Source organism: Thermobia domestica, chromosome 8 (assembly GCF_964235325.1).
Source record: "Thermobia domestica chromosome 8, izTheDome1.hap1.1, whole genome shotgun sequence".
Lineage (NCBI taxonomy): Eukaryota > Metazoa > Arthropoda > Insecta > Zygentoma > Lepismatidae > Thermobia > Thermobia domestica.
Window position 1 is genome coordinate 273,388,008 of NC_137461.1, and position 21,714 is coordinate 273,409,721.

Genomic DNA, 21,714 nt, shown 5'->3' on the forward strand with positions numbered 1-21,714 from the left:
AAGGTGGGTAGAAGCAGTGGGGATCATTACTTCAACTTACACCAGACGAGCTAACAAAAATCAGGCTATTTCTGAAGGATGGGACTGGAGATTGTGGTGTAAGTTATTTTACATTTTGTCGCATCTTGAGCTGTGGATAAGGTAGTAAAAATTGGTATCCCTTGAGGGGACAATCTATTCTATTTGTTACCACAATACTATTTGTTAATTTTGGTACCATTAATAAATCATATTTTCTTTAAACTGAATTTATCATTCAATAGCCAAAGTTAACAGTTAAATTGATTCTCAGAAAGATTGAAAATCACTTATTTAAAGATCGAAGCACTATGTAAACAACACTGGAAACCACTGCTTTAGATAGACTATTGTAACGTAGGTAGACTAAAAGCAAAGTTACCCTATTCAGGATATCGTTATAAGTAGGCTAACAATAAAGTTACCCTAGTCAAGATATCGTTATAAGTAGGCTATAAGTAAAGGTACACTAGTCAAGATATCGTTATAAGTAGACTAAAAGTAAAGTTACCGTACTCAAGATACCGTTAAGGCGAGGTTCCTTGAATATTTACAATAATAACGGCATGAGAATACGCTTTGGTCAAGTTTCGTATACTGAGATCTAATAAAGTTATATTGATTAAAGTTAGAATAGTTCTGTACTACTATAAAATACACTTTCTCTTGAGTAACTGACGGAAATTTATCTGCTGATTTTGTATATTCTAATGTGCGTATTGTGTAGTAACTGTACGATTCATAAACATGAATATTTAGACAGTACTTGTACACTCGCCAGCAAAAGTTGGTGAATACTGTAAAAAAAAAGATAGAAATACGAACAAAATCGAGGTGCAACTTCGGAGAAGTAGTAACACAGGAAAAAATACTGTAATAGTATACCATCAGGATACCGTCATAATTCGGTACAAAAGGGAGAAATATTAACAGTGGCGTAACTAGGGAGGCACACGGGGCTTGTGGCCCGGGCGCTGTATTTGGAGGGGCGCAAAATTGGGCAAATATTTGGGGAAACGTTTTGGTTTGGTTGGTAAGTGGGGCGCTAAGGCGAATTCTTGTTCTGGGCGACAACTAGCATATTTGCGTCGCTGAATATTAAGGCAATTAACATGTACTTACCTTTACGTTCTCCTCTTTCACTTTCATTATGCAGTCCAAATTAGATCCCCCAATAACTATCTGAAACAAGAATGAAGAGAAAACCATAACTTCTATGTTAAACACAACTAACTACAAGGATTCTAAAAACAAAAAGTTTGGCACAATTCTGAATCTTTCAGAGTGATGCCATTGACTTGGCGTGTATGAGTGACAGCAGTAAGGAAACTTTAGATGTCGTCCTTTCAAGAAAATCAGTCACTACGACGAATAGGGAAAACTGTTTACCCCTCGGACACGTTTTATTATTATTATATATTCTTTCCATTTTTTGTTGTACTTCACTAAGTTTTGCTTTATATAAAAGGAAGTATATCGGCAAGGACGAAAAGATGGAGAGGGCTACCTCCAGGCTTTTACTCATCAGTAGCGAGGAGTCTCAACGTGCCTGCTTATATTATGGATCGGTATTGTTAACCATCCGGCTCGTAGTTATACAATCATTGGATTTTTGAGTTCTCGTTCACGAATTGTACCTTCAAGGTTTGTCCCTCGACCTAGATTTTACATTATCGAATAACCCCGATCTACACTCAGGGAGCGGGATACTCTCACTACGCCGGTAAACCGAAGTCCTTAGTGCCTACCAGTTTATCCTACTGGTCGAGTGGGTACTGTTAGTGAGTCACGTCCTTCTATGCTCTACAGGCATGGCACCGAACATTGCAATGCAAGCTCACCCCCTACCAGTGAAAACACAAGTTACCGAATCCCATAATTTGACTACATCCCGGCAGACTTCAATCCAGTTCGGAAGCTCCAGGCGATCCCGAAGGGGCTTGATCATTCCCGACTCTGCCTACCTTTATTGTTCAATGGCAATCGCCTTCCGCGCACAGGTACCACAACATATCGGGATACTGCCATAGCTCGGACCACCATTTGGTCCCGGTATCACTGTCAGGTCACCATTTGGGTTTGAGTTTCGCCCCTGACAAAGTTTCCTACCTTCCGCTGGAATCGGAAACCTTTACTCATATTCTTAGGGTCGACACCATTTTCCAGCCGAAGATCAATCTCTATACAGGCAGTGTACCAACCTTCCCCCAGTAGGATCGTCCACGCAATACGGGATTTCCTCTATTTACGGAAGAGATACATTACATATTACCAGAGCCAATGACTGATGTAGACCATCTGCTTGCGCAAACATGCTAATTTCAGAATGTCTAAGCATCATCCACTGATAGGCCCGTCCAAGCAATACGGGACTACTCCTCTTTTACATATTGAGGTACCATGTACACGATGTTGCAATGCTACCTTCCAAACCCAATGGTACTTTTAGGCCACCATTTGCAAGGGATCACCACACCCTCCCTCGGTATAGCCGTCCAAGAATACGGGACTTCCTCTATTTAATGTAGAGGTAAACCGTACACTACCGGACCCAATAGTTGGTGCAGACTTTCTACTTTTAAAGACATGTCAATTTCGGAGTAGCTACTTTCCTGGTAGGGGCATGGACCTACACCCAGTAAACCTTTAAAAAATCCTGGATCGAAAGTAAATCCCACTACGTCTCTTAACCTAGAGGTACGAAAGTGCATTAGGATACAGGTATGCCATCCTGGACTGAAGAGAACGCATTAATCGCTCTTTGAAGACAGTTGCAATTTTCTCCTGCTTGTAGGGAGTTCCATTTGCCTCACTGAGCACGCCAACTACCCTTCTTTCATATGCATTGGAATATCGCGTAGTCTTGTCTCCAGGAACTAAAGGCACAACCTATTTGCCCATTTCGGAGGTTGGTGGGAAGCTACCTTACCTCCACTAGTAGGCGTGGCAGTTTACGTGTTCCACCTACCTCGAGGAGACCGTGACAAGATCACAGAACCCTTCCAGATGCAATGGAACTGGCAAAGGGAATTGTAACTGCAAATCCGATAGAGGACATTCACTCGTGTGATTCCATGGAATTGTCACAGGTCAAAACATAACGCCCACTCAGAGACTGCATTACCACTCAGCTGGACAGGAAACTCCCGATTTGTTGTAAATGCGGACCCCCAGCTTTCACATCTTTCTTTGTGCATCCTCGTTGACTTCATATTCTGGCATACGTTCTGTGTAGTGGCTCGTTTCTGCTTGTGCTACGACTTTCAACGACACTGGGATAGATCTATTCTTCAGAAGAATCGACGGCTAGAATCACAATAAAAGTAGCCTACAGTGAAGAGGTAACTCTACACGTACACTCATGTCCAACATTATTGTCGCATGTCTATAAATATCTTATTGTAGGAATATAATTTGATAACGAATTCGACCGGTATTTCTTCCAATGTTAGTATGTGTATAATCGGCAAAGGTATGTATGTGGAAAATTTCATGTCAAAAGAACAGTAAATAAGAATAATAAAACGAAAACAAAACTTTCTTGTTCATTTAGCAACATTTTGTTTTACTCATTCTAATTTCCGTATTTATAATTCTTTTCCTATGAAATTTACCACAAATATACATTTCCCGATTATACACATACTATCAGTATTAAAAATACCCTGCAAAATCATTTTTAAATTATATTCTTACAGGAAGACAGTTATAGATATGCGACAATCATTTTGGACATGAGTGTAGATATTATTTTAGGGTTATTAGTATTGTGATTTCTAATTAAGCTAGCAATAAATTATTCTGTGAGCAGTGGTAACTGATAGGAGTACTGATAACACCCATGTACTACTCCCTCTATGCTACTGCCCACTTGGAATCAAACCCGCGATCACTAGCATCAAAGGCCACGTGTTAGCCTCTAGACCAGCGGAGAAGGTTATATTCCGACTTTACTATTCTTGTTTTTGATGCAATATTTCATTTTTGTTTTTATGCTAAATATTTCTTTCTTTCATCTTCTGCAAATAATATTTTGTTGCATTCATGTTCTGGACAGAATATTCTCTTCTTAATTCGTACGCAATATCCTGTTCTTGTCCTGTACGCAATCTTCCATTCTTCTCCAATGTGCATCTGCATTTGGCAGGAGTTTTAATTGTAACAACATAAAACGTTATGGGGGGAAAAAATATTTTCCTTTACTTTTTATCTCCATCTTAAGTCTTAAATCCTCTAATTAGCTACTTTGTTGAACTCGAAGCATTTTGTTCCCTTTTCCTTAAGTTTTCAACTGCTATAGGATGGAACCTTACACTTCTGTTCTTCTCAATGTTTGATATTAAAAAAAGTACTTCTTTTGTTCGTAACACGTTTGCGCGCGCCTATGTATATGTGTGAGTATATGCGAGTATTGACTGTTAAAAAGAAAGTTTCTCTGAGACTCTGATTTCCCAGGAGACTGGAGTTTAAAAGCTACTTCGTTCTTCATATTCTTGTCAACGATTACCACAGGAGGCCGGAGATGTATACCATAATACATAAAGTAGCGTCCACAAGAGTTTTTTTTTTTTTTTTTTTCGTTTTCAACATCCACTTCAGCTGAAGATGCGGGCGAAAGTGAACAAAGATATTTTCTTTTCTCCTTCTTTTGTTATGTTCCATCCGACTTTCTTCTCACTGCTCTTTACTAATTTCAGCTTGTCTTGTTTGCTTTCAGCTTCTTGCTCCACAACAGACAGGAAAATTCAATTTCTTCGTGCTCTCTATTTCTGCGAATGCTCCAATTGGTTCTAAGTAGGGAAGAGCGCGATATCAACTTCCTTCTGTTTATTGTGAGTAGTTTGTAACTAGTGCCAAGCAGACCCGCAACTAGAGGGGGCTAGTGAGGACTTCTCTCCCCCAAACCACAGTGCATCATATATGTTTGCAGTGTGTTTGATATCATATGTGTGTGTGAAATGCAATTTATTTAGTGTATTCTATAAGATATTAATGCTTGATTTAGTGATATACATGCGACATATTTTTTTAAGGTAATGAAGAAAGTGAAAGTTCCTTCGAAAACTATCCTAGAAAGATGTTTGTGATTATTAATAAGGGGATCAATAATAAGGGGATTTGTTTGGTTTCGGGTATCAGCTATTTTGTAAATTTACGGATATTAGCAAATACAGGCAATGTTTTTTTTTTTAAAATCATTTTGAGAATATTTCTATGAATTTAATTCATACAAAAGTAAAGTTTCCCATAAAGTGATCTACGTGACGTCAACATTTAATTTAACTTAGCGTAACCTGACCGTAACATGAATTATTCTATTTTGCTCTTCATCTAATGCATGTCAATTATACCAGTAAATTTGTAGTTTAGGGGATAGATTGGTTTCCCTTCTGGTTAAAAAGATTATATAAAAACGATATTAGGAAGTTAGAATGGAGGGGTAGGACGAGAATAACGGATATCAGATATGAGTAATTGTATTGAATAGAGAGCTTACGAATTGTTACGACTTTGGCCCCTCTAGCATATGTATGATCCCCTAAACTTTTGTGCCTGGTTGCGGGCCTAACGCCATGTCAAGGTCATTGCTTTTTACATTTTCAAATGTTATTTATTACTGGCTTATAGAGGCTATATCCTTCCGCCTGTAAATCGATAAATATCAGAGCCAAAACGTAAAATAAACAAAGAAACGACTCCTGGAAATCGATGTGGCGTTGGAAGCAGTGATGCCAACCTGAAACAATATGGAATCCCATATCGAGAGGCAAAAAAATCCCATTTTACGTGTGAATTTCCCACGTTATACTAATTAAAAGTAAGGTATAATATTAAATTTCTCTGTGTTAGTCACTTTTTACAATATCCAAAATAATAAGCTGTAAATTTTGATCTTCTCGAAAAATCCCATATATGCTGCGGATTATCCCTTTCCTGGAAAATAAGGTCAAAAACTCCCACGATATGGGATTTTTCCCACAGGTTGGCATCACTGGTTGGAAGAATATGTTTCATCGGGGACTTGGTACTGGTTCTAAAGTTCACAAGTTCTAAATAGCACAATATCTAAACTGTGTTGAATCTCACATGCATTAGTTTTAAAATGTAAAAGTTCTAAAAATCAACGTAAAAGCCCTAAAACGCATAAATCCTATAAGTCATCTACGTATACTAGTCCTAAATCGCTAAAATAATTTTAAAAAATCATCTAGATGTGCCAGCGCTAAACGCCAGAACTCGTACATGGTAGAAGTCCTAATAAAATATCTTGTGATGCTACCATTGCATCTATTCCGGTAGACCCGTATTTCCAAGAATTCTCTCCACCAGGAGATATAACTGAAAGCCCGAGAGTATATCTCATTAGCTCTATTTGGAAGCTAAAGTGTTGTCACTGGATATACGGTAGACTCCTACCCATTATAGCTCTCTCCATCAGGACGTAACTGCAAGACCTAGAGCGTATCCCAATTAGCTCTATTTGAAAATGTGTTACCAATGCCATATAAATGATTGTGAGACTTGCTGGGCAATGGTAGTGAGCGCCCAACAATCGTTCCAAGAAGTGATTAACTTGTAGGGGGAAATTAATCTTCCGCTCATCAGGACTATTCTGATTATCCACGTTACCCACGAATGGGTAGCAGTGTGAACATAAGCGATACCCACCGTAGTAAAGCCTGAAATGAACTCATCATTTCAAATTCCAGCTCCTCGAGACGATGTTTTCGGTAGCCCCTTTCTATGGAAGACCTGCTGTTTTCAATCAACTTTGAAAGAAAAGGAGGAGGTTATCAGTTTAATCGATTTATATATATCGATGTGTGTTGCAAGTGACACTTTTGGGTCACTTGCTGGTTTTTATGTTTAAATAATGCTTTAAATTTAAATATTGTTTTATATCAGTATATTGGTATTGATTTATATTTTAACTTATTATTATTATTAGGTTAAGAAATCCAGATCTGGTCATTGGGTGATTAATTATTATTATTATTAATTGTATGTAAATGTAATTGTATTTACTATGTATCTTTATATTATTTCTATTTTCAGCTATGACATAAAAATACCTCTAGTAAAAAGAATAGTTAGATAGCAACTCTGTTTCAGAGAATAACAGTTTCAAAGCATTAAGAGAAAGCATCTTGGAGGTGGGAGAACCATCCTCTCCACCACTCGTTTTTTCTACATAGCTTATGATACGTCAGATTTTCTATATAAATAGAAGATTTTTACAGGGAAGGGGGCAGTTGACCGTCAATCTTGGGGGAGACTTCGGACAGTCTCCAAAAATGTAGTCTATAGGACGGACTCGGCACGGTGAGCCGAGTGGGAGCTTTTTTTCTCCCCGTAAGAGAATATTATGACTTCAAGTAAAGAGAGGGGGAGTATTACAGAGGTCTTGCTTGGACTCGTTACGTTCTCCGAGTCTTAAATAGGGCAGAAGGTATGAGCTATATTAGGTTCTACCTTCTAGTAGGTTTTCATTTTTAAGGGACTTCTTTCTTGGACTAAAATGGGGTCCTGTGAGAAGAAGGGATATAGAAAAATAATTCTTATATTAATTCACGAAACAGATTTTTGCTAGGGAATGAGGCCCTGTAGAATAGGGACAGGATTTGATCCTTGAAATGCTACATTCCATATTTAGGTGGATATGGCATTTAGATCAACAATTCCCTGATATTAGAATTTTTGAGTACGTGTTCAAAACTGAAGCTGCATACAGCTTTGGTTGGTTATAAAGAAATTTTTCCTCTTGCAGGACACATTAGGTTTTTATGAATACTCTGAACTCAGATTCCTGGGTTCGATCCCTCGAAGTAGACTCGTGAGAGGCTTCTGATAGAGTTTTTAGATTTTTTTTAATCACATCTCCTATTTCAGGGAGTATGGTTCTTATCTAACCTTTACCTGTCAGATCTATTTAAGGATCTTTCGCTACTATAAGTCGAACTCATTACCTACCTATCCCTATAATAAGTATTTAGATAGATATCCTTCTAGTGCATCTCCAATTTAAGGGAATACACGAAATAGGGTCGTAGGCCAGGGTTTTTGATGTAGTGAGTCAATGCCCTTTATAAGTTAAGGTTGACAGAGGACGCTTTTAGTGAGGGCTAACCCTTCTGTCTGCCACAGGCACATAACACTAGTTAACAAAGGTTTTGTTACATAAAAGGAAATACCTGTTCTTAAAGGATCTTTTGGCGCTGAATTCGAATATGCACTCGGTTTTTCTCCATCACGTACGATTTTCCCGTAACAGAGGGATTTTCGGGAAAATCCCTCAAAAATTTCCCCTTTTCGTTTATTTTACACCCCAAGATCTTGTCCCCTTGCATATACTAACATAGAAATTATACCTAAGTATACTTTCATTCATATTTAACAAACCCTCCAAGTTTCGTAATAATCGCTTTATTCTTTCTAGAGAAATAAATATGTTTGTATGTATACTGTGTGTACTGTTTATTGCACCTTATAGTAATGCTTTCAGATCTCTTAAGTTGAGGTAAAACGTTTTGCTTTATTACCACAAACACATATATAAAATATAATACAATATAATTTACAAGTGTGACAATTTACAATAAACAATAATACAAATGTACCAAAAGGTCATGAAAAGACAATCAAAACTATCACAATATATGAAACTTCCATTGGGTTACAAAAACGTACACTACTTCCTTCTTTTGTAAGAAATGTTGCATTCTCTAACAAGACCCCAACAATAGTCCCCCATCATTGAAGGATCCCATCGTCCCTGGTACCTTTTCTCCATTGCCATTATATCTTGGTGGAATCTTTCCCCCTGTTCGTCGCTGAGAGCACCTAGGTTAGCAGGAAAGAAGCTGCGGTGGGAGTGCAAAAAGTGGATTTTTAAAGACATCCTACAACACAACTCTCTGTATTTCTGTATCATGTCCTGTACGATTTCTGTGTAACTCTCAGCTTTGTTATTGCCCAGAAAGTTGCGCACAACACACTTAAATGCTGTCCAGGCAGCTAGCTCAGCACTGTTTAACTTACTGTCAAAGCTATCATCAAGCATTAATTTCCTAATTTGGGGACCAATAAACACTCCCGCTGAAATCTTAGCATCACTCAGGTTAGGGAACTTATCTCGCAAATACTTGAAACCTTCACCAGATGTGTCCATGGCTTTGACAAAGTTTTTCATAAGTCCTAACTTGATATGAAGTGGCGGTAGTAATATCTTATTAGGATCTACCAAAGGAGCGTATTTGACGTTGCATTCTCCAGGTACGTAATTCACTCTAGGTTCCCATTCCTTCACTTCATAATGTTTGTCATCAGCTCGGCTATCCCATAAACATAAAAGACATTGGTACTTCGTGTAACCGCACTGCAGTCCTAATAAAATACCAACTACCTTGAGATCACAACATATTTGCCAACAATGGTCCTTGTAATTTATAAGATTTAGCAAAGTTGACATGGTGTCATAGGATTCCTTAATCTTCACTGAGTGCGCAAGTGGTATAGAAGGTTTTTTATTTCCATTATGTAAAAGGACAGCTTTAAGGCTGACCTTTGACGCGTCGATAAATAACCTCCATTCTTCTGGAACGTAAGGAATTCCTAGCTCCGCCATCAACCCATTTATATCCGTACATACGCACACATTATCTTGCATTGAGAAATAGCTTGAAAATTGAACATGCCTTTTCCTGTACACTGATATGTTCGTTTCTGCATCCGATAAGTTCCACTGCTGGAGCCTTGATCCCAGAAGTTCCGCCTCTTGTTTTGTCAGGTGCAAATCACGGACTAGGTCATTAAGTTCACATTGCCGGATGAAATGTGGCTCGCGAACAGTCAGGGATGAACGTTGGATCCTTGGATGTACATGTTGATGTCGATGCTTCATCAAGATCATGATCATCAGAGTCTTTTGGCCATATCTCTTCCCAGTTGGTAGGGGGCTCGGGAAGTGGAAGTTCATCCCCGTGCGGAATAGGTCTAATTGAGGATTTAACGTTGGGATAACTTATTGTGTATTTGCTTTTTTTAGAATGTCCCTTAACTACTGTGAGACAAAAATAACAATCATCCAGATGGTTGGTGGGTTCTCTCCACACCATTGGTACAGCAAATTTCATGAACCTCCGTTTCCCTTTGGCCCATGCAAGTAAAGTGACGTAGCACGACGCACAAATTATGTTGGGTGCCCAAGTTTTGTCCTGATCTCCCACACGACATCCGAAATATATATAATATGCTAGTTTCACCGATGGCGTAATGGATCTACACTGTCCTTTAACTACAAACTGGCCACACACATAACAAAAACTATTTGGTGAGTTAACACACGAACGCCGTCCTCTTGACGCCATTGTACTGATCACAAACTGATGAAAGCATTACTATCAGGTGCAATAAACAGTGCACACAGTATACATACAAATATATTTATTTCTCTAGAAAGAACAAAGCGATTTTTACGAAACTTTTAGGGTTTATTAAATATAAATCAAGGTATACTTAGGTATAATTTCTATGTTACTATATGTAAGGGGACAGGAGCTAGGGGAATAAAATATCTGAAAAGGGAAATTTTTGAGGGAATTTCCCGAAAATCCCTCTGTTAGGGAAAACTGTACGTGATGGAGAGAAACCGAGTGTATATTCGAATTCAACGCAAAAAGTTCCTTTAAGATAAGGTGATTTTTCTCATGTAACAAACAAAAAGTTTAAATTTGTTGACTAGTGTAATTAGAGAAACCTTAGCTTAACAGAGTTTACTAAAACTAGAGAAAATTAAGGAATTAGAGAAGAGAATGCCCAACAGGTATATCTCATGCACTTTTAAAGGAAGATATTTCATAGAATTATCATTTTTTCTAAATAAACTTTAATAGAGGTAACTCATGTGTTATGATTTCATATGTAGATAAGATCCTGAGTTATAAACCTGTTGACTAAGTTAATTACTCAGACATTACTTATTTTGTTTCAAGATACGAGCCTGAATATAATTTATTATAACCTTTTTTTTTTTAAAAAAAAAAAGTTTGTCGAAAATTTTGTTCTAGAGACGGAAAGAGTATGTGCGCACAGGCTGACAGATTTCGGTAATACATTAAATAAAAGTAGCTTTAACTATTTTTCTTCTCGGCAAACAGTGTGTTGTTCGTATGTTCACACAGAACTTTGACAAATGTTCATTGATACTGATTAATATTATTTTTGTTTGTTTGTTAGTATATTACCCAGTGGTCCCATACAAATCTCTTTGGTATCTGATAATAATCTTTGTAGCTAGCCTATGAAATTCCTCAATGGATAAGAGACCTAATTACTGCAAAGTAATGAAAATGAAATGAAATCTAAGTTTTACGTCACACGATTACCGGTTAGTCTAAAGGAGATGGTGATGATGACAAATGAATGAAATGGTGGAATGAAGAAAGTGGAAGGACACGGAAAGAATCCCGAGAAAACCCTCACACACGATGTTTGCCCACCCCAAAACTCACTTGCCGCGAGCTGGAATCGAACCAAGGATCCCATGCCTCAGAGGTGAACGCTCTACCACTGAGCTACCGAGGCCCCTACTGCAAAGTAATATGCTTATAGGCAACCATACATTCTTTAGCGTGATTATGGTTGCATACTAGGACAGGAGTTGTACTGCAAAGTTTCGGAATATTTACACAATACATTGTAATGAGTTAAGTGTGTGGAGTTGATTAAGATTTTCTTAAAGTGTTATAAGTAAATAAGTTGAAAACATGAATTTTGTTGTTAATTATTATTTTTTCCACAAAGCACAATATATGTATATCCATACGAAGTCCCTTGCAACTCCTATAGGTCTATACACCTATTACAAAACATACACCCGTAATAGTCGCACTTAGATATTCCAAATTCCTTCTGATTGGTGAATGTAAGAAGGAATGCGATGTACGAGGATTACCACAAAAGTCATGGCAACCCTTTTTTTAAATACGAAAATGGGAACGAGATAAGAAAGTCTGAAATACGCAAATGGAAGGTTAATACATATGTAAATGTTGCAAGGAGTTGAATGAACATATATATTCCCATCAGGATTAGTACGTGAAAAATGAGTGCAAACTATCATTCGTTTCATACATGTTTTATCCCTAATTATGACACTAAAACAATGAATACAATGCGTAAAATTCAGAAACATATACCGGTGATATGTAGGGTCCTTCGAGATAGTCACCCAAAGAATCCACTATACACTACCAACGACGTACAGGCCGCCGAATACCCGTGGTCTCACCATCAACGAATCTTCTGATTTCACCACTCATTGCTATGGTAATTCTTCACGTGTTTGAAAGCGTGTTCCATGCAATAATTCTTTCAATTCTTCTATAAGGTCGAAATCGCAAAGTAATAAGTCTGGCGAATATGGTGGGAACTCGGATACTTCCCATCCCCATCGCGTGAGAAGATGCTGCACACTCACTGTTACTGTGGTGTCATTATCCTGCCATCTAGTGGATTTTTAAGATACTACTGTGAAGGACTGTATATGCCTTCTGCAGTTTACACATAATTGTAGTTGTAATGGTTTGTAGTGTTGTAATACAAAGTAAAACACGTATGAAACGATTCGTTGTACTCATTTTTCTCGCGGGCTATATCCAGATGAGAATGCGTATGTTCATCCAACCTTCTTGTAAGTTAACACATGTATTAACCTTTTATTTGTATATTTCAGAAGAGCCCCCTCGTGACTATGTGGATAGAGTACGCTCCTTTAGCGTGGAAGACCCGGGTTCAATTCTCGGCAGGAGCTCATGTGGTTCGGATCCGACATTAAGCTGTAGGTTCATGAATCATATAACAGCATTGCTGAAAGGGGCACTAAGCTCAAATCTAATCCAATCCAATGCATACATAAGAATTTCTAGCTTCGTTCCTATTCTATTCTAAAGAATTTCTTTCTAAAGAAATCGACATGATTTCAGGAGTTCCGCAGGGATTGAACTTTGGGCCTCTTCTCTTTTTACTTTTTATCAATGATCTTCCGTGTTGTATTACAAATTCTGAAAAACTACTGTTTGCAGATGATCTCAAAATATATGCCAAAATCAAAACACAAGAAGACTGTTATTTATTACAACAAGACCTAAATAAGGTAATGAATTGGTGTAAGGTAAACAAACTTCAGATGAATGTAGATAAATGTGTGTCTGTGACGTTCAGTAGAAAAGAGTTTCCTTGCGAATATTACGTATTTCATTGGTGGGACAAATTTAAATAAATCGAACTCAGTGAAAGATTTGGGAGTAATATTTCATCATAGGTTAACATTCAACCAACATGTAGATAAAATAACTAATGGAGCCTACAGGAACCTCGGATTCATAATTCGAATGAGTAATGAGCTTAAAAATGAGATGACGTTGAAGACTCTTTACTTTTCGTATGTTAGGGTTAAATTAGAATATGTATCAGTTATCTGGAATCCATACTTAAAATCTGAATGCCAGAAAGTTGAGCAATTACAAAGTAAATTCTTGAGATATTTTATCTACAAAAAGACCGGTCTTTATCCAAAATTTGAGCACTATACCAATCTTATTGATGATTTTAAGTTCAGGACGTTAGAACAAAGAAGAACACTAACTGACTTAATTTTTCCCTTTCGGCTTCTGCATAATAAAATTGACTGTCCAGCGCTGTTACAAAATCTGTTTATTCAAGCCCCGTCCCTCAAAACGCGTGCAAAAAATAATAACATATTCTTTTGCCGGAAAGCAAGAACAAATATACTGTATATGTCACCTACTTGGAGAATTAGTGCTGCTTACAATGCAATAAGTAAAGAGAATGTGTTTTTGGATATATTCAGTAACAAAGAGCGTCACTTCAGGAACCAAGTTTTGGAAATCCTATGACTCATGGCTTATTTGTACTTAATGTATTTTATTTGTCTTGTCCTGTTATTATGTATTTATTTATGTATGCATTTAAACTTATTTATCATCATTACTCTTAGTGGTTAACTGGACATAAACACTAATGTTAACCTTCTGTAACTGGGGTTTTATACTCTGTTGAGGGTACAAATACAAATAAATAAATAAATATTTCCGTAAAAGCAAATATTTATTATGGCTTTCGCAATAACGCTTGTACTTTTTAAATTCCGTTTAATTCTTGATTATTGACCCAGAACATATACTTAGAATGTCAATGCGAGTACGAAAGATAACTGTCCATTAAGGAAAAGTACGCCTAATTCAGCAGCTGCTACTCATCATAAAAATATATCTTTTTTTTTAAGTAAGGTACAGTGGGTTCGATACCATTACATCTAGTTTTTCTCTCGAGATAGGTATAAGGGCTTAAATGTACTTACCACCATATATCTGAAAATGTTTAAGTGAAAATCGAACTCTGGACCACCCGCTCTTACGATTTAGCTAAGCAGGAGCTCGTAATGGTAACTTTAAGGGTAATGGAAATATCTACGGCAGTGTTTCCCAATTAGTGGTCCACGGACCCCTAAGGATCCGTCACATTATTTACAACTCATAATATAAAAGAAGTAAATAACATCATAGATCCCTGTATATGTATTGTACGTTGTATACTTATAACATAAATAAGAGGTCGCAAGTAGCTCAATGGTACAGTGTTGATCTTTGGCGCGTGGGACCCTGGTTCGATCCCAGCTCCCGCCAGGCGGGGTTTGTGGTGGAGAAAAATTTTATGCGTGATTTTTTTTTCGGGGCTATCCCGTTTCCTCACAGTTTCGTCTTTCCATCATTATCATCCATGTCATCGTCACAGCCTCCCTTAGCTTCGGTGTATAATCGAAGGACGTTAAACTACAAAAGAAATAAAGGTTTTGTATTTTAATTGTTTGTTACCTACCTTTCCACTACTGCCAAAATTTAAATACCAAAATTTAAAAATTTTAAGGTATGAGGTTCATTACCAGCCTTAAAAATAAAAATGGGGCCCGCATCACTAAAATAATTGGGAAGGATTGATCTTTGGGATTTCTCTTGGATTTTAATATCTGTCACGGGACAAATTTAACTGTCCAAATGTTATCTTATGATTATCCCGTAAAGCTCAGAAATGTTCCTCCAAAGTCTCACAGGACACAAGCGGGCTTATTTCTGGGACATAACCTGATACCTAGACTTGGACATCCTAATCATAGGTGTAACTAGATCCCTAGCACAATGTATGACTCCCCCCTCAAAAAAAAAAAGTCTACTTAAGATTACCCCGCAAAGAGTCCAAAAATGTCCCACGGAACATAAGTGGACATTTGAATTTGGATATACATGGATAAACTAATCATAGGCCTAATTAGAAGGAGAGAAGTCTCCTAGAACATCATTGGCCTCTCTGGAATAACGTTGAACTTCAGAGTGAAACTGGTCAATCCTTGCAATTCTTAAACGCAAGGCCCTCTTTTCCCACTAGTAAATATCATAATAACGCTAATGATCTTAATATTTCGAGACTGATGTTCCTTGGACAGTCTCGGGATACTCAGATATAGGACATCTAACGGACATTTCTGTGCTGTGTGCGTTACAAAAAAATTCCCGAAGCGAATACAGTGTTTCTTCCGAGAAACAATTCTTGTCATGTACTTATTAATACATATTTTCTACTATTTTTCTACTACAATATTCATATATACATAACAATGGTCTTATATACATATGTATATTATATTTTTCACTTCTATCGCACTACGTGTTTTGAATTTCTATCAAAATAGCGTTACCGAATCCTTAAAAAAAAAGGGAAAATATAAACATCGGAAGGCGGAATATAAATGAGAGTCACGCACTTACATTTCACATTCAAAGTGCGTAGAGTATAACGTTGTTCTGGGTCAGGGAAGTGGAACAGAATGATGGAAAACAAACACTATTAGGATGGTAAACAAAAGAAATGACATATGTCTAGGAATAATAATACATGGGAGGTAATGCATGAATGGGATGCTCAATCATCTTAACTCTCACTAAGGTTACGGAGATGCAAAATCCATAAAGTCTTGCAAAAATATGTTTAAACATTCATAGAAGTGATTCTTTCCATCAAATGAAGCAGAAGTCCTAACATATCTATGTGGTTCAAATCAAACATCATTATGGAACTACACTCATCCAAATATGGGGGTTGACAATGTAAGTTGTAAACAACATCGTGAACAGTACAAACTGTAAAGGCGTTTAGTCCATTTTGTAAGAATGAGAGAGGCGTTTTTGGATGAATGATATATGACACGAAATCTCATATTACCATTTTTCTTATTTCGTGCAAAAATACACCACCAACACATACATTTCATGTAAAAGATTAAATTTCATGTTGTACACTGTAGTGATTGAATAGGTCATAGGTCACCGGGTCATGAATTTTTTTCGGATCATACGGGTCTGGGTTTCCCGTTTTTCCGGGCAATCAGATAGATTTGGTGACTAGGAAGCAGCCGAAATTTTATAATTGATTTTATAATTTTATAAATGTTTACTACTCGAGACAAGACATTCATTTCTTTGATTACCATTGTGACATTTCTTAGTCTTTGATACCATATCTTGAATATTTTCAAATATACGAGTTTCATGTTTACTCGTCTTCCTACACTGAAAAATAATACAGCAACGTTTGAACACAGACTATAAAAGAAATATTAATAAAACACTGTTTGAGCTCCGCAACATCTTTCATATTCTAAACAAGTTTTACTGCCTCGTTCGAGTAAATTTTAACGATCCATCACAAGAAAAGCATGTAGCTTATCTTCTTTTGTGATTCTCATACGCTTATACCCTGATAAACCTTGTAGTTATCTCCCAGTGTAAAATATTGCACACTGGGAGATAACTACAAGGTTTATATTATAAAGAAAATTTTAATAATGTAATCTGATATTAAGTAATTTTGACATCGGCTGTGAAATAATAGAAAAATATATATTTACATCAACATTGTACACGACAATAATAATACGTAAAGCAATGTTTTATAAGAAGTTGGAAACATTGTAATTTTATACACAGCCCAGGCCGGTTCAATCTGACGATCAGTAATACCTTTTGTACATTCGCTGAGCCTTTCAGAAGGTTTGTGTCCGCCAGCTGACATTCTGAAGAAAAAAATCTGGACCAATTGTGATGTCCCGTTGGTTGACAACAGCTTCTCGCATTCTCCTATCATACATTTTCACCGAAAATCCCACAGAAGCACTTCGTTGGCATGTATGGAATGTCAGCAAACTATATGCATGCGTTTGGTTTGAAAGAAAGCGAAATTCTTCTCTCGCCAACTGGACGCGACACTTGTGGCTTTTCGCTCGATCTGCATCCTTTCTTCCAGAGGAATTAAGAAGAATCGTGTGTGATTAGTTCCAATGCTTACTTTGCCCATCCGGAACACTTGTTGCCAATGATCACCGACAGGAACCAGGACATCCGAGTTTTAGGATGGAGAAGAGTAGAAAAGTGACGGTAGAGGAAGAGGTCAAGTTTACGTCAATTTGTTGGTCCAAAAGTAAACTTAGACGCAAGTAAATATCATGAAATGATCTACTGGTTCTCAACGAACGTTACCGAACCACCATTATCAAGAGAATTTTCTTCGAGTCAGATAGAAGAAATAATTAGAACCGCGGCTGCAGGTTCTGCGGAAATTTGCTGCTTTTAGTGCCATACGCAAGTGATGGAGATAATGATAAAAAGTTGTTACAGAAGCGTCAGCATCAGTGTATGAAGTGCATTGAAGAGATGCTTTATCAGGGTAAAATTAGAATATCGAATAAAAATGCAAAAGTTTGACTCCCAGCAGGATTATCAAATGTAAACGAGCCAAAAAAAAAAAAAAAAAAATGGAAGCAAATGGGTTGGCGGGTGGAACTCGATTTGCAGCCACCTTCTCGTGGTGGGTTCTTGGGAGATTTGGAGTGTATGTGCCGAAACGAACTAAGAGCTGCAAGGGAAAGTACTGTATATCAACAATTTTTCATGGCTTGCTGTATATTTATAATGTGTTTTGGAAACATCAATTCAATGGATTCGTCTAATGGATTATATTTTTTAACGGCATAGGAACGATATCGCATCTCACTTTAATCTTGCGTTTATTTTCAGCCTGTGAATGCTTCAGTGTGAAAAAGAACCAAAGGTTATAGCTGTGCACCACATTTTTTTCGTAGTGTCATGCGGGTTGCATAGCCTCAGCTATAAAAATATTCAAATCCCATGAGGCAAAAGGAGGGGTTGACCACTAAAATCCAAATTTTCTGTGCTGACTACCACTAACACGAGGTAACTTTTCCGCAATCCGGCCAATCGAAATTAAAAAAAAAAATTCGGCCCACCCTAGTTTGTACTGGTGGGTCGTGAATCTTACTATCTCTGGGTCTTCCAGGTCAGGGATCTTTGTGATCCGTTCCATCACTGGAATTATTCCTCCATTTCAACTACCGTCTTAAATCACTGAGGAAACGAAATATCCATCTCAGTTCTGAACTCCAGGCACAGTATTTGTTAAGCTATCATGGTAAAATAGTTAGAACCTGGCTTTGCAAAGAATGTCCATACAAGACACGTAAAGAATGCCCATACAAGACACTATAAACTGGGACACTAGAAAACGTTTATACAAGACATGAAAAGACTGGAACACACAGAGAATGCCCATACAAAAACACGTAAGAACTGGGACAGCCCATACAAGACACGTAAAGAACGCCCATATAAGACAGGTAAAGACCGGGACCAGTAGAGAATGTCCATACAAGGCACATAAGGGCTGGGACACGTAAAGAATGCCCATACAAGACAAGTAAATACTGGGACACTTAGAAAATGGCCATACAACACACGTAAAAACTGGAACACGTAGAAAATGTTCATACAAGACAGTAATAAATACTGGGACACGTAAAGAATGCCCATACAAGACATGTAGAGACTGGGACACTTAGAAAATGGCCATACAACACACGTAAAAACTGGGACACGTAGAAAATGTTCATACAAGACAGTAAAGACTTGGACACGCAAAGAATGCCCACATAAAACACGTAAAGAATGCCTACACAACACACGTAAAGAATGCCCATACAAGACAGATAAATACTACGATACATTTTAATTGATATCTTCATGTATCTACTTACTGGACCAAGCTGCGTAGACGTTTCTTCCGAGGTCAAACTAGACTTCTTCCTGGAAAGCAGAAAGTAGAAGCAAACATAATTACCTATACGAGTAAAATAAATTCATACTATTATATAAAAGAGTAACACTGAATCACTCACCAACCTTCAGACCCTAGTTCTTATAGATATAAACGTGAAATTTGAGAAGTCATTTAGTCACAAATGCAAGGATTAAGAAAAGACTTTTTGAAATACGCGTAATACGGAACTTAAGTTTTTTTTTCTTTCTTCTTACCAAGAATACAGTAGATTACGAATTCCTAAAGCCAGGAAGATGAAACTAGGCAAATAAGCTTATTAAAAATGACTCGACACGTGTTTCCGCGCTTTGAAAAGTTCCGCTCCTAAAAGAGAAGAAAACGGGTTGTTTCTATAATATTGACATTTCCAATTCTTTATTCAGAACAAAATAAAATGTGAGCATTCAATTTAGAAGTGTAAAATTCGGTATTTAAACTCTTTGTGAAAAATAAATGAATACATGTGGTAGTCTTCGGAAATTCCGCTCCTAAAAGAAAAGGTAAGGGAATATAAACTGTTACGTTTTAAATTCAGTAAATTTTATACTTCCCGTACGACGAACTGACACTTCTTACTTACTTTACCAACTGTCACTACAGCTCTGGATCAGCTTTAGTCCCCTTCACCTCACGTTCCAAGCTTCACGATCTCTAACCATTTTTTGATTCCCAGTGGGGACACTCGGTCAAAAAAATGTAAAACGCTTTTTCAAGCCAGACACCCTGAATGTGGTTTTCCTGTGTTTTCCCCATCCACACCGGCAAATGTCGGGATGGTACCTAACTTATAGGTCCCAGACCGCTTCCTTCTCTTTCCCTGGATAGTGTGCTCGCCAGGGGACGTCATCCCTCACACGTGAAGGGCTAAATGGCCATCGATGCCGAAGCCGAGAAATCTAAATCCTAAACCCTCTAACCGTTTCCTCAATAACTGATAAATTCACAAAGGTTTCTTTTCTATTTCTTGTTACATTTTAAATATTGGAATGGGATATTTGTTCTCTACGAACTCGATATTGTTCCCTCCACTTTACACACACGAACACACACACACACAGAGAGAGAGAGAGAGAGAGAGAGAGACAGACAGACAGACAGACAGAGAAACACTGTGTAAATTTTTACTTCCCAACTTGAAATATTAGAAAATTTTCCGGTTCCCAAAAGCTAAATGGTAAATTATAATTTGTTGCTGTCTAACTTTCCTATTCAGAAATTCAATTTTATGGCTCAATGTGCAAATATAGTGGAAAATGTTCCATCTAACATCACAATACATAACATCCAAAATTGTTCCGCTTATGAAAAGTTTTTCCAGTTGTTTCTACATCGTAATGAAAAATTTCCGATCCGTGAAAATTCCTTTCACTTGTTTCTACAGAGTAATGAAACTTCCCGATTCACAAACAGTTATTTTACTTTTTGCTTCAAAATGATGAAAATTTTCCGATTCATAATAAGTTCAACTTTTCCATATAGGACAGAAAATATTTCGATTCATGACAAATTGTTTCACTTGTTCCTACATAGTACTGGTGATTGTCTGAACCATGATAATTTTCGGATTCTTTAAACAATCTTTCACTTTTTAACATTTCTGTATATGAATTCAATCAATTTTATGATTAATGAGGAATTGTTACTTGATCACTGATATTTGTTTAGAACGGAAAATTTTTCGAAAAAATATAGCAGAAAATTTTCCACCTCACATCACTATTCTTTACCAAATAAATTTTACGGCTAAGCAACGATGTAGGAATAAGTGGAGTATGTTTTTCAGAATCGGAAAATTTTCCGTTTCAAAATTTTCCGGAATATTTTTATCTCTGCCTACATCCCACTTTTCGAATCCTAAGTAACTATAGTTTTCGTTTGATGTAGAAAACGAACCTAAATGTGACAAATACTCAAGGCCGGCGGAGTGAAACTGGATTACCGTTAGGGTTGAGTTAGGTTAGGTTAGAAATGGCTCTCTGGGGTGAAAAACGGAAATAGCACCAATATAATATTCTAACGTGTGTATCAAATTGACATGGAGAACTAGAGGATACAGAGGAGGGCCAACACGTCATGGAGTAAAAGCCATATACCCCAAGATTCATTTCCGCCTCCTTCAGCCTCGCCAGCATAAGCGTGGGACGTAAAACTTAAAGATTTCCTAGATTCATTTTTGTGTAAACTTCCGTTTGGATATTGTGAAAACAATTTGTTCTTATGATAGATTTTCTTCTTAATTTAGAATCGATTTCTTTAGATAATAAGGTTTTTTCACAAAGTTTGTAATATTTGCATTAGCTGAATTAAAACTCCACTCGTTTGAGTTTTCTTTATGTCGTTAGGCAGATTTTTGTATTACTCATGTTTTGTATTAATGAGTCAACAAATGTTGTTTCCTCATGTGAAAATCCAATACAAAATGTAAGCCATGGCGCTAAGTAAACATACACGCTT

At 37.2% G+C, this 21,714-nt stretch overlaps 1 protein-coding gene across 1 annotated transcript in view; it reads right to left on the bottom strand.

Moving 5' to 3' along the window:
- Positions 1-1,070: 1,070 nt before the first annotated feature.
- LOC145693637 (pseudouridine-5'-phosphate glycosidase-like) overlaps positions 1,071-21,714 on the bottom strand; it is a 116,445-nt gene continuing 95,801 nt past the window's right edge. The window contains exons 8-9 of the mRNA XM_081769818.1: positions 19,199-19,247; positions 1,071-1,200 (exon numbers count right to left, since the gene is read on the bottom strand). Coding sequence (XP_081625944.1) covers positions 1,126-1,200; positions 19,199-19,247 — 124 coding nt within the window. The 3' untranslated portion in view covers positions 1,071-1,125. The remainder of the gene's footprint in view (positions 1,201-19,198; positions 19,248-21,714) is intronic.